The sequence below is a fragment of the Brassica rapa genome, chromosome A10 (assembly GCF_000309985.2).
Source record: "Brassica rapa cultivar Chiifu-401-42 chromosome A10, CAAS_Brap_v3.01, whole genome shotgun sequence".
NCBI lineage: Eukaryota > Viridiplantae > Streptophyta > Magnoliopsida > Brassicales > Brassicaceae > Brassica > Brassica rapa.
The window spans coordinates 9833918-9846433 of record NC_024804.2 but is presented as its reverse complement, the minus strand read 5'-3'; the positions used below and the strand labels follow the sequence as shown (position 1 = coordinate 9846433).

Below are 12516 nucleotides of genomic sequence, written 5' to 3'. Positions count from 1 at the left end.
TGAGGCAGAATAAGATCTGAGACATGAAGATCCTGGCTAGCACAGGTTGGAGGTCCCATAGGGCACAACGGCGACACCAGGGAAAGCCATGGATCAGTCTAGACTTTTATTGCAATGCCATTACCGACACTCCATCCTAGACTTTTGATGAGTAGATCTCTTCCCCATAAGATACCTCTCCAACCATGGGAGGATGAGTTTGGGATTTGGAAGTCAAGAATGGAGGAGGATGAGTAGTAATTTATCCTTAAGGTCTGGGCTAATAGAGACGTTGGGTCTTGTATGAGATGCCAAGCAATTTTTACCAACAAGGCTTGATTGAAACACTCAATGTCTCGAAATCCAAGTCCGCCAATGTTCTTAGGTAGTGTAAGTTTTGACCAAGAAAGCCAACACATTTTTCTTACACTTGGTTTTGCGTCCCACCAGAATGGAACAAGCACAGACTGAATCTGTTTGCAAAGCGACGCCGGCAGTTTAAAACACGACATAGCATAGGACGAAATAGCCGTCAAAACAGATTTCAGTAATACTTGTTTCTGTGCTCCAGAAAGGTATCGAGAAGCTTAGCTGATAGCTCGCTGGCGGATATGATCAATGATGCTGTTGAAAATATCCCGCTTTTACGTCCAAAATGCTCGGGGAGATCCAAAGTTTTGCCTATGCCTCCTTCCTTCTTGATACCGAGTGAGAGCTTAACACGGTCTTTTGCAAGCATGGGCGTTTTTGAGAAGAAGGTAATGGCCGACTTGTTTAGGCTGATGCACTGCCCCGACGCCTTCTCGTAACGGGCAAGTAAGGCCAGGAGGTTGGAGCAGCTTGCATGGTCCGATCTTGTGAAAAACATGGTGTCATCGACGAAGAGAAGATGGTTGATCGGAGGGCTGTTTCGTGCTACTCTTACACCCGGAATAAGCCCCACCTCCTGAGCTTTCATACACATTCCCGACAATACTTCAGTACATAGGATGAAAAGATACGGTGAGAGAGGATCCCCTTGGTGGAGTCCTCTCGAAGGTATCACTTTTCCTTGCAGGCCATCATTGATGAGGAATGAGTATGAAACTGAGGTTACAGAGGTCATGGTCCAAGAGATCGACGGTTCGTTGAAGCCCATTCTCCGAAGGATAGCCTCCAAGAAGGTCCACTCAATACGGTCATATTACTTGCTCATGTCCGTCTTAACAGCCATAAAGCATCGCACCTTGGCTTTTGAAGTGCGGAGATAGTAAAGAATCTCATGAGTGATTAGAACGTTATCGCCAATAGCTCGCTTGCGCACAAAAGCCGACTGGTGCGGGGAGATAATCTGCAGTAAAAGTGGCTGCAGTCGGCTCGTGAGAATCTTGGCGATGATTTTATAGTGCATATTGCACAGAGAAATATGGCGGAAATCAGACACCTTCCTGGGGCAGGAGACCTTCGAAATGAGACGGATGTGGTCTCATTCTGTCTGCGATGGAAGTGTCCAGTCTCAAAAAACTCTCGGATATCCTGGTAAATGTCCTTACCAATGATGTCCCAATAAGAGTGATAAAACCCCGCCGAGAAACCATCTGGTCCAGGAGCTTTATCAGCGTGAATAGCAAATACAGCTCTACGCACTTCCACTCTGTCTGGTATGATCGTGAGATGACTATTATCTTCATCAGAAATACACGGAGTTAGGGCCTCGTGGACTGTTTCAATGCTGTCAGAGCTAGAGGGGGTAAAGATGGACTGGAAGTATGCAAATATGATCTTCACGATTTCTTCTTCAGTGTCGCAGATAGTGCTCGTAAAAATAATGTTATAAGATGTATAGTTTATATAGAGAATAAATCAACTTAATTTTTTAAACTAATATATTGATGTATATACCAATATTGACCATTGGATTAGATTGATCTCGTAGATCTCCCAATAGTTGGTCACTTATGTTGTTAGAGTTGGAAGCTCGTCGCTTTACTAGTCTTTTTACACATGTTGGTTCACCTCCTCTTAGAGGTGTTCAATCCGGATATCGGTTCGGTTTCGGTTCGATTTGTTTTGGTTTTCGGTATTTTGGTTAGTAAAATATAACTACCATTCTAAATCCATATTTACATCGGTTCGGTTTGGTTTATATACCGTCGGTTTATTCGGTTTAATATCAAAAAACATAATTATTTAATTTGAGATCATATTATATGAATTTTAGAGTCATGTTTTCAACGCAGTCATCTACTAAAAAAAATTACATGTTTAAATAAAAAAAACAAAAATAAAAACGCTTCTATCGTCTAATATTATAATCAAAACTAAAATTAAAATCAAAGCTTGAAATTTTGAAAATATAAATAAAAAACAAAACAGAAGCATGAAAAAAAAGTTTTCTACTCTTTCATATTTAGTGTTCATCAAAGTCATGCTTCTTTGATTGAACACGAAAGTCTGTTCATTTATAGACAAGAAAAAAAAATTATGAAGAATTTCTACTAATTGTTGTCCATCAATTTACAAAAAGATAAAAAAAAAGACTAAGAAAATAAGAAGCGTCAGTTGCGATGAATTTTTACTTAATTATAGTTCAAGAGTTTTACAAATTAGGGTTTCTTTATTACAGTAAAAAGTATGGTAATAGTTATTAGAAAAAAAAACAATTTATATAACAAATAGATTTTCATGCGTCGTTATAAAATATATACATATTTATATGTTTCTACTTTTGATCGTTTTTGCTCGATTTAATCGGTTATAAACCAAACCATATCCAAATCCTACGGTTTTTATAAAATTATATCCATTCGATTTGTATGGTATATACCAAAACCAAACCATATTGTCTATTTCGGTTCGGTTCCGGTTTTACCATATTTAACAGCTCTACCTCCTCTTTAAATTTGCATGTTTGTCCGTTCCTTTAGCCTAATATTTCTTCTAATATTATCACTATTTGTACCGGTTAACTAAAATTTGTAACTATTCCGATTTCCATTTTTGAAGTTTAAGAAAACAAAAATACAGTACATGTGTATTGTTGTTTATCAAATAAAAGCGTAGAGAGAAAAATTAGCATACTAAGCAAATCTTTTTATAGGTTTACGTCATTTAAGAATCATTCTTTTATTTAATTTATTTTTGAAATTATTTAATTGAAATTAAACCAATTTACTAGCAGAAATGGAATAGCCACTTTGTAATAAAAATAATGATCTAAAAAAATATTATCTACTTTGTTCAGAATTGATGCACTAGTAATTTTGTAGTTGTACCTATAATACATGCATGCAAATATAAATTATAAAGTATATATATTTTCTAACTGAAAGTAGAAAATTTGTAACATTTTAATTCATGCATAATTACATAGTAAAATAAAGAATAATATTACTAATTTCAAAATAAAATTGTATACAAAAATTTATATAATTAATGTAAAACAGAAGTAAGAGTAAATTTATATACATATATATATGAGCATATTTATTTAAGAGAACATTATACTATTGGTATTATTATTATTTTGTAGGCAAATCAAAATAATTTTCTTTAAACTATTTTACTTTGTTTATGTATTGTTTATATATTACGTGTTTTGATATTTTGTAAGTATCATTTTTCTTATTTAAATATATGATTTGCATTTTCAATCTGCTTTTTCCATTCATAAATATAGTAAATTAGTTGATCCGCTTGATATGCATCTCTCCTGCATGATCTGCTTGATCTGCACTTTTTCTGCTTGATCTGCATAATCCGCTTGATCTGCACCGCTTGAACTACTTTTACCGTTTGGAACCTTGGCTTCGAATAGTAAAAGCAGTTCAAGCAGGACAGATCAAGCAGATCATGCAGATCAAGTGTCCGAATAGAGGAGCGGGACAAGTGTAATTCTCCTGCACATGCCGTTCTCCCGCACTGTATTCACCATTCACCATTTTCTGTTTACAAAAGCAGTTCAAGCGGGAGATCTGCATGCAGTTCAATATTTTTTGTCTTTTTGTGGAAAACCAGGAGATTTGCATACAGATCTCACCCGCCAACATTTGGTGGTGTTGATCTGCCTTTTTTTTTGTTTGGTCAATAAATAATTTTGTTACAACACATAACTTTAAAAATATATTTATCTAGTTTTATGGATATAATATTTTTATTTTATTTTATTTACAACGTTAACAATACAAAATTATCATTCTCTACTTATTATTTTTTGTCATTTATTTTTTAATTTTTATAAATAAGAAAATAAAAGAAGTATAAGTATCTTTTAAAACATTTACAGGCATTTCGACCGATCCTATAACATCTAAGATATTTGTTTAGATATTTAAGTGTCATTTTTATTGTTTTAATATATGATCTATAGTTTTGATCTGATTTTGTCATTCATAAGTTACAATAAATTATTTGATCTGGTTCTCTCCTGCATGATCCGCTTGATTTGCACTTGTCCCGCTTGATCTGCATTTGTCCTGCTTGATCTGCATGATCTGCTTGATCTGTCCCGTAAGCAGGACAAGTGCAGATCAAGCGGGACAAGTGCAGATCAAGCGGATCATGTATGAGAGAACCAGAACAAATAATTTATTATAACTTATGAATGACAAAATCAGTTCAAAGCTATAGATCATATATTAAAACAATAAAAATGACACTTAGATATCTAAACAAATATCTTAGATGTTATAGGATCGGCCGAAATGATTGCAAATGTTTTATAAGATACTTATACTTCTTTTATTTTCTTATTTATAAAATTTAAAAATTATATGACAAAAAATAATAAGTAGAGAATGATAATTTTGTATTGTTAAAGTTATAAATAAAATAAAATAAAAATATTGTATTCATAAAACTAGATAAATATATTTTTTAAGTTATGTGTTGTAACAAAGTTATTTATTGACCAAACAAAAAAAAAAGCATAACAACACCACCAAATGTTGGCGGGTGAGATCTGCATGCAGATCTCCTGCTTTTTTCACAAAAAGACAAAGATATTGAACTGCATACAGATATCCCGCTTGAACTGCTTTTGCAAACAGAAAAGAGTGAATGGTAAATGAAGTGCGGGAGAACTGCATGTGCAAGTGAACTGCACTTGTCCCGCTCCTCCATTCACACACTTTCGAATGGAAATGTGGGAGAAAGGCAGTTCTCCCGCATAAGCAGTTCTCCCGCACTGCTTTCACCATTCAACTGTTTTTGATTTTACAATTGCAGATAACGGGAGATCTGCATGCAGTTCAATTTTTATGTCATTTAGTAGAAAAAGCAGGAGATCTGCATACAGATCTCACCCGCTATACATTTGGTGTTGTTTGTGGGAGATCTGCACATATTTAACTTTCAAATATATTTTATGTTTTATAAATACAATATTTTCATTATATTTTATTTACAACTTTAACAATATAAAAACTATCCTATATATTTTTATTTTTGTCAAATAATTTAACCTTTATTTAAGTATTATATTTATATAATGTGTGTTTAATTATAATATGAATTATGCCAAATATAGTAATATAATTTAAATATATATACTAGTGGAAGAGATATATGTTTTTCATTAAATTCTAATGTTTTCATATTTTGATTTCAAAATTGCACCAGCATAGTTTTAGTGCAAGATTTATTATTGTTTATGTATTATATTTCTATATATATGTTTTGATATATTTTATCATAATTTTTATTACTTAAACATATAATTTATTTTATTTGAACTGTTTTTTTATCATTCGAAACAATTTTACTTAAATATAATGTTTTCATAATTTTTATTACTTAAACTATAATAATCGTTTGATCTGTTTGATCTACATGCATGATCCGCTTGATCTGCATGCATGATCCGCTTGATCTACATCTCTCCTGTATGATCTGCTTGATCTGCATCTCTCTTGCATGATCCCCTTGATCTCATTTATCTGCACCGCTTGAACTGCTTAATGGTGTAAAAAGCATGTTGCTGATTATGGTAACCTCGGAAGGGTTGAATTCACACCGTTTGTCTAGGATGTGACAGACTATGAATCAAAACTAGTTTTTGGGTGACAACTGAAAACTCATATTACTATATATTATTCTTTTTGTTTTAATTAAGCGTAAACATGTCAATTAACTACTCGCAAGCATCGTTTCTGGAACACATTCCTATATCAGGAATATGCTATCTAATAGTATTTTTCAAAGATCTAAAAAGTTTGTCAGACTGAAAAGAGTAGTTTTTTCAAGAATTCGTGAATAACTTAATATATAATTGTTTATCTATAAACTAATCGCAGTGTATGTAGATGCCTATGTGCGGAGGTATCTTGATTAGGCCCTAGTCTGGATGAGGATAATTAGGGTTAGGATGTGACATGCAATCCGTTAAATCAGCTAGTGAAGTGAAGTTCACACTGCTGCATTAGCAAACTCCATACATTCTGACCGAAATAAAAAGTTAGATCTTTTACTTAACAAGATTTAATTTCTAATAAAATAATAATATTAACTAGCTATGGATAATATTAAACTACTATTTGAAAAATATGATGAGATCATGTACTTAAACTACCACTGTTCCATTACAGTTATTAATATTCTGTTTTGCATCTGTAATTAAATTATTAACCTGGAGGATAAGATCATGTCTCATTATAACTTGTTGTTTCTTGGGAAAATTGCTTTTTTAGGCCAAAAAAATGATAACTATGTTCTATTAGACTAATCTAATATTATTTATGTCTCATTAGGCTATATTTTTAAAATGACCATAATATCCTTAATTTCAATTATAAATTTGAAATTATAATTAACAAAAAAATTATTAAATATTAAAATATAATAAATAATTAAAATGATTAAAATAAAAGAAAAAAATAAAAAATCCCCTAGTAAAAATGGGATTTTAAATTTCTTTTTTTAATTTTTTAATTTTTTAATTTTATAAAATAGATTTTTTTATAAAAAAAAATAAATTTTTAAAAGTGATTAAAATAATATAAAGCATAAAATCGATTTTTAATATATGTTTTTTGAAAATAATTTTTTAATATATGGAAACAGAATATTTCCAAATATTTTCTACCTATATTTCAAATATAATAAATAATTAAAGTGATTGAAATAGAAGAAAACTTTAAAAATCCCCAAAAAAATATGGGATTTTGAACTTTTTAAATTTGAAATTTTTTAAAAATTAAATCGATTATTTTCTTAACTTTTTGCAATTTTTTAAAAATGATTAAAATAAAAGAAAATATTAAATCAATTTTTAATTTCTTTTTGAAAATTGATTTTTTAATACACGGAAACAAAATATTTCCAAATATTTTCTTCCCATATTTTCTGAATTGATTATCTTTATCCGTAGAATCTGTAAATCTCCCAATAGTTAGTCACTTATGTTGTTAGAGTTGGAAGCTCATTGCTTTACTAGTCTTTTTACACACGTTGGTTCACCTCCTCTTAAATTTGCATGTTTGTTCGCTCCTTTAGCCTACTGTAAGTAGAATACAGTAAATATGTTTGAAATCGATTTGTAAAAGTTTTAGATTTATAGTATTTGTAGATTCTGACTTCTACATATTTTAGATTTATAGTAATGTGTAGATTCTGATTTCTACAGATTTTAGAGCAATAGGTTAAGCGTAGAATGTGTATTCTAAATATTTTTAGATTACTATTATTTACATAGATTACAACATAATTTCTTAAATTAATATATTGATGCATATACTTAATATTGACCATTGGATTAGGTTGATCTTGTAAATCTCTCAATAGTTAGTCACTTATGTTGTTAGAGTTGGAAGCTCATTGCTTTACTAGTCTTTTTACACATGTTGGTTCACCTCCTCTTAAATTTGCATGTTTATTCGCTCCTTTAGCCTAGTATTTCTTTTAATCTCTTATATACTTTAAAGGAGAAGTATTGTAATAAATGTGTTCACACTAAACTAGACACATGTCACATGTAAAAGCATTGTAATAAATGTGTTCACACTAAAATGGACACATGTCACATGTAGAGAGCTTTTCAGCCAAACTCTACATAAATATGTTCACACTATGGCTCTGAATGGTGACTGCGGGTTGAGTAGTGCTGGACAAGCGGTTTAATTGCGCTGCGGTTCTAACAGTTATAAAAATGTATAGATATAAGGTATATATAGAGATTTTTGTTATTGTTAACTGCGGGGCGGGGCGGAAATTCGAAGCCTATGTATTTTACTTTTTTTTAATATAAAACTCACATACATGGTTTCTTTACGTTATTTTTACTTTGTACGAATAGAGCTAGACAAATTATTCATAAATTTTGATTTGATTTGTTATCCGTTTTGATTCGAACCGAAAAATCCGGATATCCGTTACTCTACGAAGCAAGTATCTGTAAAAAAAAAAGCAAATCACAAATATCATATTTATAAAAACGGATATCCAATTTGATCAGTTATATGCATATATATACATATATTTAAAGAATTATATATACGTTATATATTATAGTTTATATAAATTTTACAATATTTTTGTTTTTAAATAATTTCATTTTAAGAATTTTATTTATCATGTATTATTTTGAAAAAAATGACATTTAATATTAATTAACAGTATCTTTATATATTTATCAACCATCTTTATATACTTTTACATACTACATGTGCACATTGACGTGAGCACCTTATAACTAAGTATTAACCACAACTGAAATATCTAATTTTTTTTAAAGTTAAAATATTCTTTTTTCTTTTTGTTTCTTTTACTATTGACCAAATTGTAGTAATTTGTCTTAATAAATTTTTTTTAACTATTATCCGTCTAGAAACTATAATATGAAACTATTGGTTCGACATCACGACTATCTAAGATTCATAACATGAAAATAAATAAATAATAGTAATTTTTGATTATCAGAGAAAAAAAAACCCCAAAACATCAAACATTTTAACCGAACAAACCAAATAAATATTGATTTAAAATGATAGTTATATTTTAGGAGATTAAAAACCAAAAAACAATCTAAAACCGAACCGATATCTAAATTAAACAGATTAATGTCTCCTTATTAAAAAATAACGAAACTAATAATCACATTCCGCGCAAGGCGCGGATTATTACCTAGTATTATCACTATTTGTACCGGTAAACTAAAATTTGTAACTATTCCGATTTCCAATTTTTGAAGTTTAAGAAAAGAAAAATACATGTGTATTGTTGTTTATCAAATAAAAGCGTAGAGGGAAGTTTATCTGTAAAATTTGTAATGTTTGAGCCACACACTGAGAACTAGACGGAGGCTTCAGATTCTCCACTCGTCGAAACCCATTTTCAATGGCGCTCACACTGTCCACCACAAAGACCTTCACCAACATTAACTGCTCAAACACAACCTCCTTTAAGCCCCTCAAGCTCCCTCTTTTCTGGCCATGGCAAAAGGTAAACGCCTTTACATGCACAACTTAGACACATATACGTCATCAAAGGTTTCTCCTTTCGATTGTGTTAGGTCAAAATGGGTCCTCTGAATGTTTCTCCGATGGGTTTTGGGACATGGGCTTGGGGCAATCAGCTTCTTTGGGGTTACCAGACTTCCATGGACGATCAGCTTCAACAAGCTTTCGAGCTGGCTTTGGAAAACGGAATCAATTTGTTTGATACCGCAGATTCTTATGGCACTGGTCGGCTCAATGGCCAAAGTGAGAGACTTTTGGGGCAATTCATCAAACAATCTCAAGGTTTACTGCAATTTAGTTTGTCTTAATGATCCAATTGTTGTCTTTGAAGCTGTCTGAAACCGTTACTATTGTGTCTGATTTCGAAATGTCAGCATTAAAAGGGAAACAAAGTGAAGTTGTAATAGCTACCAAGTTTGCAGCTTATCCATGGCGGTTAACTTCAGGACAGTTTGTGAATGCTTGCAGGTCTCTTTAACTCATCGGTTTTGTCTCCCTTTTGTACTTCTACTTCGGGTGTGTTGGAGATTTGATGATAAAATATATGTTCTTTTCATGTTTTCAGCGCTTCTTTAGACCGGCTTCAGATAGACCAGCTCGGGATCGGACAGCTTCACTGGTCAACAGCAAACTACGCGCCTCTACAAGAACTTGCTCTTTGGGATGGTCTAGTGGCAATGTACGAGAAGGTTGCTTTGTAATCTACTGGAATACGCAATCTCTTTAAAGTACATTAAGCTCTTTGGAGAGTTGATGATACCAGTTCCTCTTCTTTTTTTTTTCAGGGGCTAGTTCGAGCTGTTGGAGTCAGTAACTATGGACCTCAACAGCTTGTGAAGATCCATGATTACCTCAAAACCAGAGGGGTTCCTTTATGTTCTGCTCAGGTGCAGTTCTCATTGCTAAGCTACGGAAAAGAGCAACAAGAGATCAAGAGAGTATGCGACGAGCTCGGGATTCGTTTGATCTCTTATAGTCCTCTTGGTCTAGGAATGCTAACCGGGAAATACTCCTCTTCAGAGCTTCCCACTGGTCCTCGGTTAAGTACTCTCCAGGCTTATCCATAGTGTTTCTTGTTTGTAACTATGCTTGAACATTTTCTTGTTTTCTTGTAACAGATCATTGCTATTTGGACAGATTCTTCCTGGACTAGAGCCTCTGCTTGAAGCACTGAGAGAGATCGCGGAGAAACGAGGAAAGACTATGCCTCAGGTCGCAATAAACTGGTGTATATGCAAAGGGACAGTGCCTATACCGGGTATAAAGTCGGTTAGACATGTTGAGGATAACTTGGGTGCTATGGGATGGAGACTTACAAATGATGAACAGCTTCAGTTAGAATATGCAGCTCAAGAATCACCAAGGTCTATGATTCAGAACATTTTTCAGACTAGATGATAGGATTATGAGAAATAAAAATGCTTATACATTTAGACTACAATACAGAAGCGTTTATATGTATGCATCACACCCTTCTAGCCATCATTCAAATCAAAATCTCATGTATTTTATATGCTTTTACTGAAAATCAAAATCAACAAAGAATAGATTGATAAATTTTACTATAAAAGATAGTTTGAGACTGCAAATGTCATGGAACTTATAATGTTATCAACTTGTTACTTATCATCATTAATGAGTTTTGCATAAGGATTTTGTGGCTATGAACAATTAAATAATGAAATTTAATAATTTAAGAGTTTTAGAATTTATGTATATTAGCTTTTGAAATTATAGAGATCTTAAACCATTACTTCACTTGGTTATGTTCAAGTCCTAGAGTTTTGGTCAGTAGATATCAAAGTCGCCTATCCTAGATTTGCTTTTAGTATTTAACTAGGTTAAGACCCGCGTCTTGCACGGGATGAACATTATATATAAAAATTATTTGTTTATAGCATATTATGAAATAATAAATATATATTGAATAATTAAAAAGTCATTATCTACTACTTATATAATTAAATTGGTGCGAACATATAAATAAATTTAATAAATCGAAAAAATATTTTTTCTATTTGATACGATATATAATTAAATTTAAATGATAGTAACATATATATGGTATATGTTAATATTAATATTTATTAGATGATGTTTTTTGTTCATATTTTTTTTTATCATTTATATCTGTTATAGCAAAAAATATAAATTAGTGATAACAAAATTTTCACTGTGGGAATAATGGTTTAAGTAATTTATAATATTTTAAAAAAATAAGTTGTCAATATTTTTTCAAATTTTTTATCAAAAAATATTCAAAGTAAATTTCAAAATTACGATATTTATGTATTTTTATATGGCATATAGTTTAATTTAAAATGATACATATATTTATATATCTTTTATTTTTGATACTTACTAAATGAGGCTTTCAACTTATATTATTTTTTAATTATTTGTATCATGTCATAACAAAAGTTTTAAATCATAGATCACAAAATTTGAATGTGAAATTTTTAACAGTTTTAGTAATTTATACTCGTTTTTAAAAATTCAAAATATAATATATAAATATTTTTTTTAATATTTATTATATAGTTTAGCCTGCATGCAGAACAAGCAGGCGGATAGCTTAGCCCGTAGCGCTAGGAAGGCAACGTCTTTTGTAGTTCACATTGATCAAGATCTCCCAGTTTGGTTCGCAGAGTCTATATGAGTCTGTAAAGTAGATGACAAAAAAAAATATTTATTATATAGTTACTATGATTGTTTAATTTATTTTAGTAGCTTAAAATTAAACAAATATAATTATAATGCACACTTATTTTTATCAAATCTTTATTATTCAAAATCATTAATTGTCATATATACTTTAGCCACATTAGGAAATTTCATAATCTTATTTAAGGAAATAATGAATCACATTAATAATGTATTTATTATGGTTTAATAAAAAGCTTATTATATATTTAAATGGACCAACCTATTTCTCTAAAAATTTTAAGAATCATTCTAGTGATGACACGTGGCTACAAAAAAATGTTGCAATGCTTCTCAAATAATATATAGGAGATGATTGTTGTAACCATTAATCCGCTTACAAACTAGACCGTTCTATGTTTTGATTGGACAACAGACTGGTGTTGACTCAACACTGTTGTTG

General features: G+C 31.2%; 1 protein-coding gene across 2 annotated transcripts; it reads left to right on the top strand.

Moving 5' to 3' along the window:
• Positions 1 to 9144: 9144 nt before the first annotated feature.
• LOC103844833 (pyridoxal reductase, chloroplastic) lies at positions 9145 to 10967 on the top strand. 2 transcript variants are annotated; one of them, XM_009121661.3, is made up of 6 exons: positions 9145 to 9393; positions 9464 to 9692; positions 9785 to 9878; positions 9976 to 10099; positions 10196 to 10449; positions 10529 to 10967. In XM_009121661.3, exons 1-6 carry the CDS (start codon positions 9289 to 9291, stop codon positions 10806 to 10808), a joined length of 1086 nt encoding a protein of 361 aa, XP_009119909.1. In that variant the 5' UTR covers positions 9145 to 9288; the 3' UTR covers positions 10809 to 10967. The 2 variants fall into 2 exon arrangements, with proteins under 2 accessions (XP_009119909.1, XP_033138263.1); XM_033282372.1 differs by having other exon boundaries at positions 9196 to 9393; positions 9441 to 9692.
• Positions 10968 to 12516: the final 1549 nt, after the last annotated feature.

Bases quoted from the DNA above. Each gene is read 5' to 3' on its own strand.
- LOC103844833 (XM_009121661.3), top strand. From the start codon at position 9,289: ATGGCGCTCACACTGTCCACCACAAAGACCTTCACCAACATTAACTGC. The intron at 9,693-9,784 runs GTTTACTGCAAT...TCGAAATGTCAG, and splicing joins ATTCATCAAACAATCTCAAG to CATTAAAAGGGAAACAAAGT. The intron at 9,879-9,975 runs GTCTCTTTAACT...TCATGTTTTCAG, and splicing joins CAGTTTGTGAATGCTTGCAG to CGCTTCTTTAGACCGGCTTC.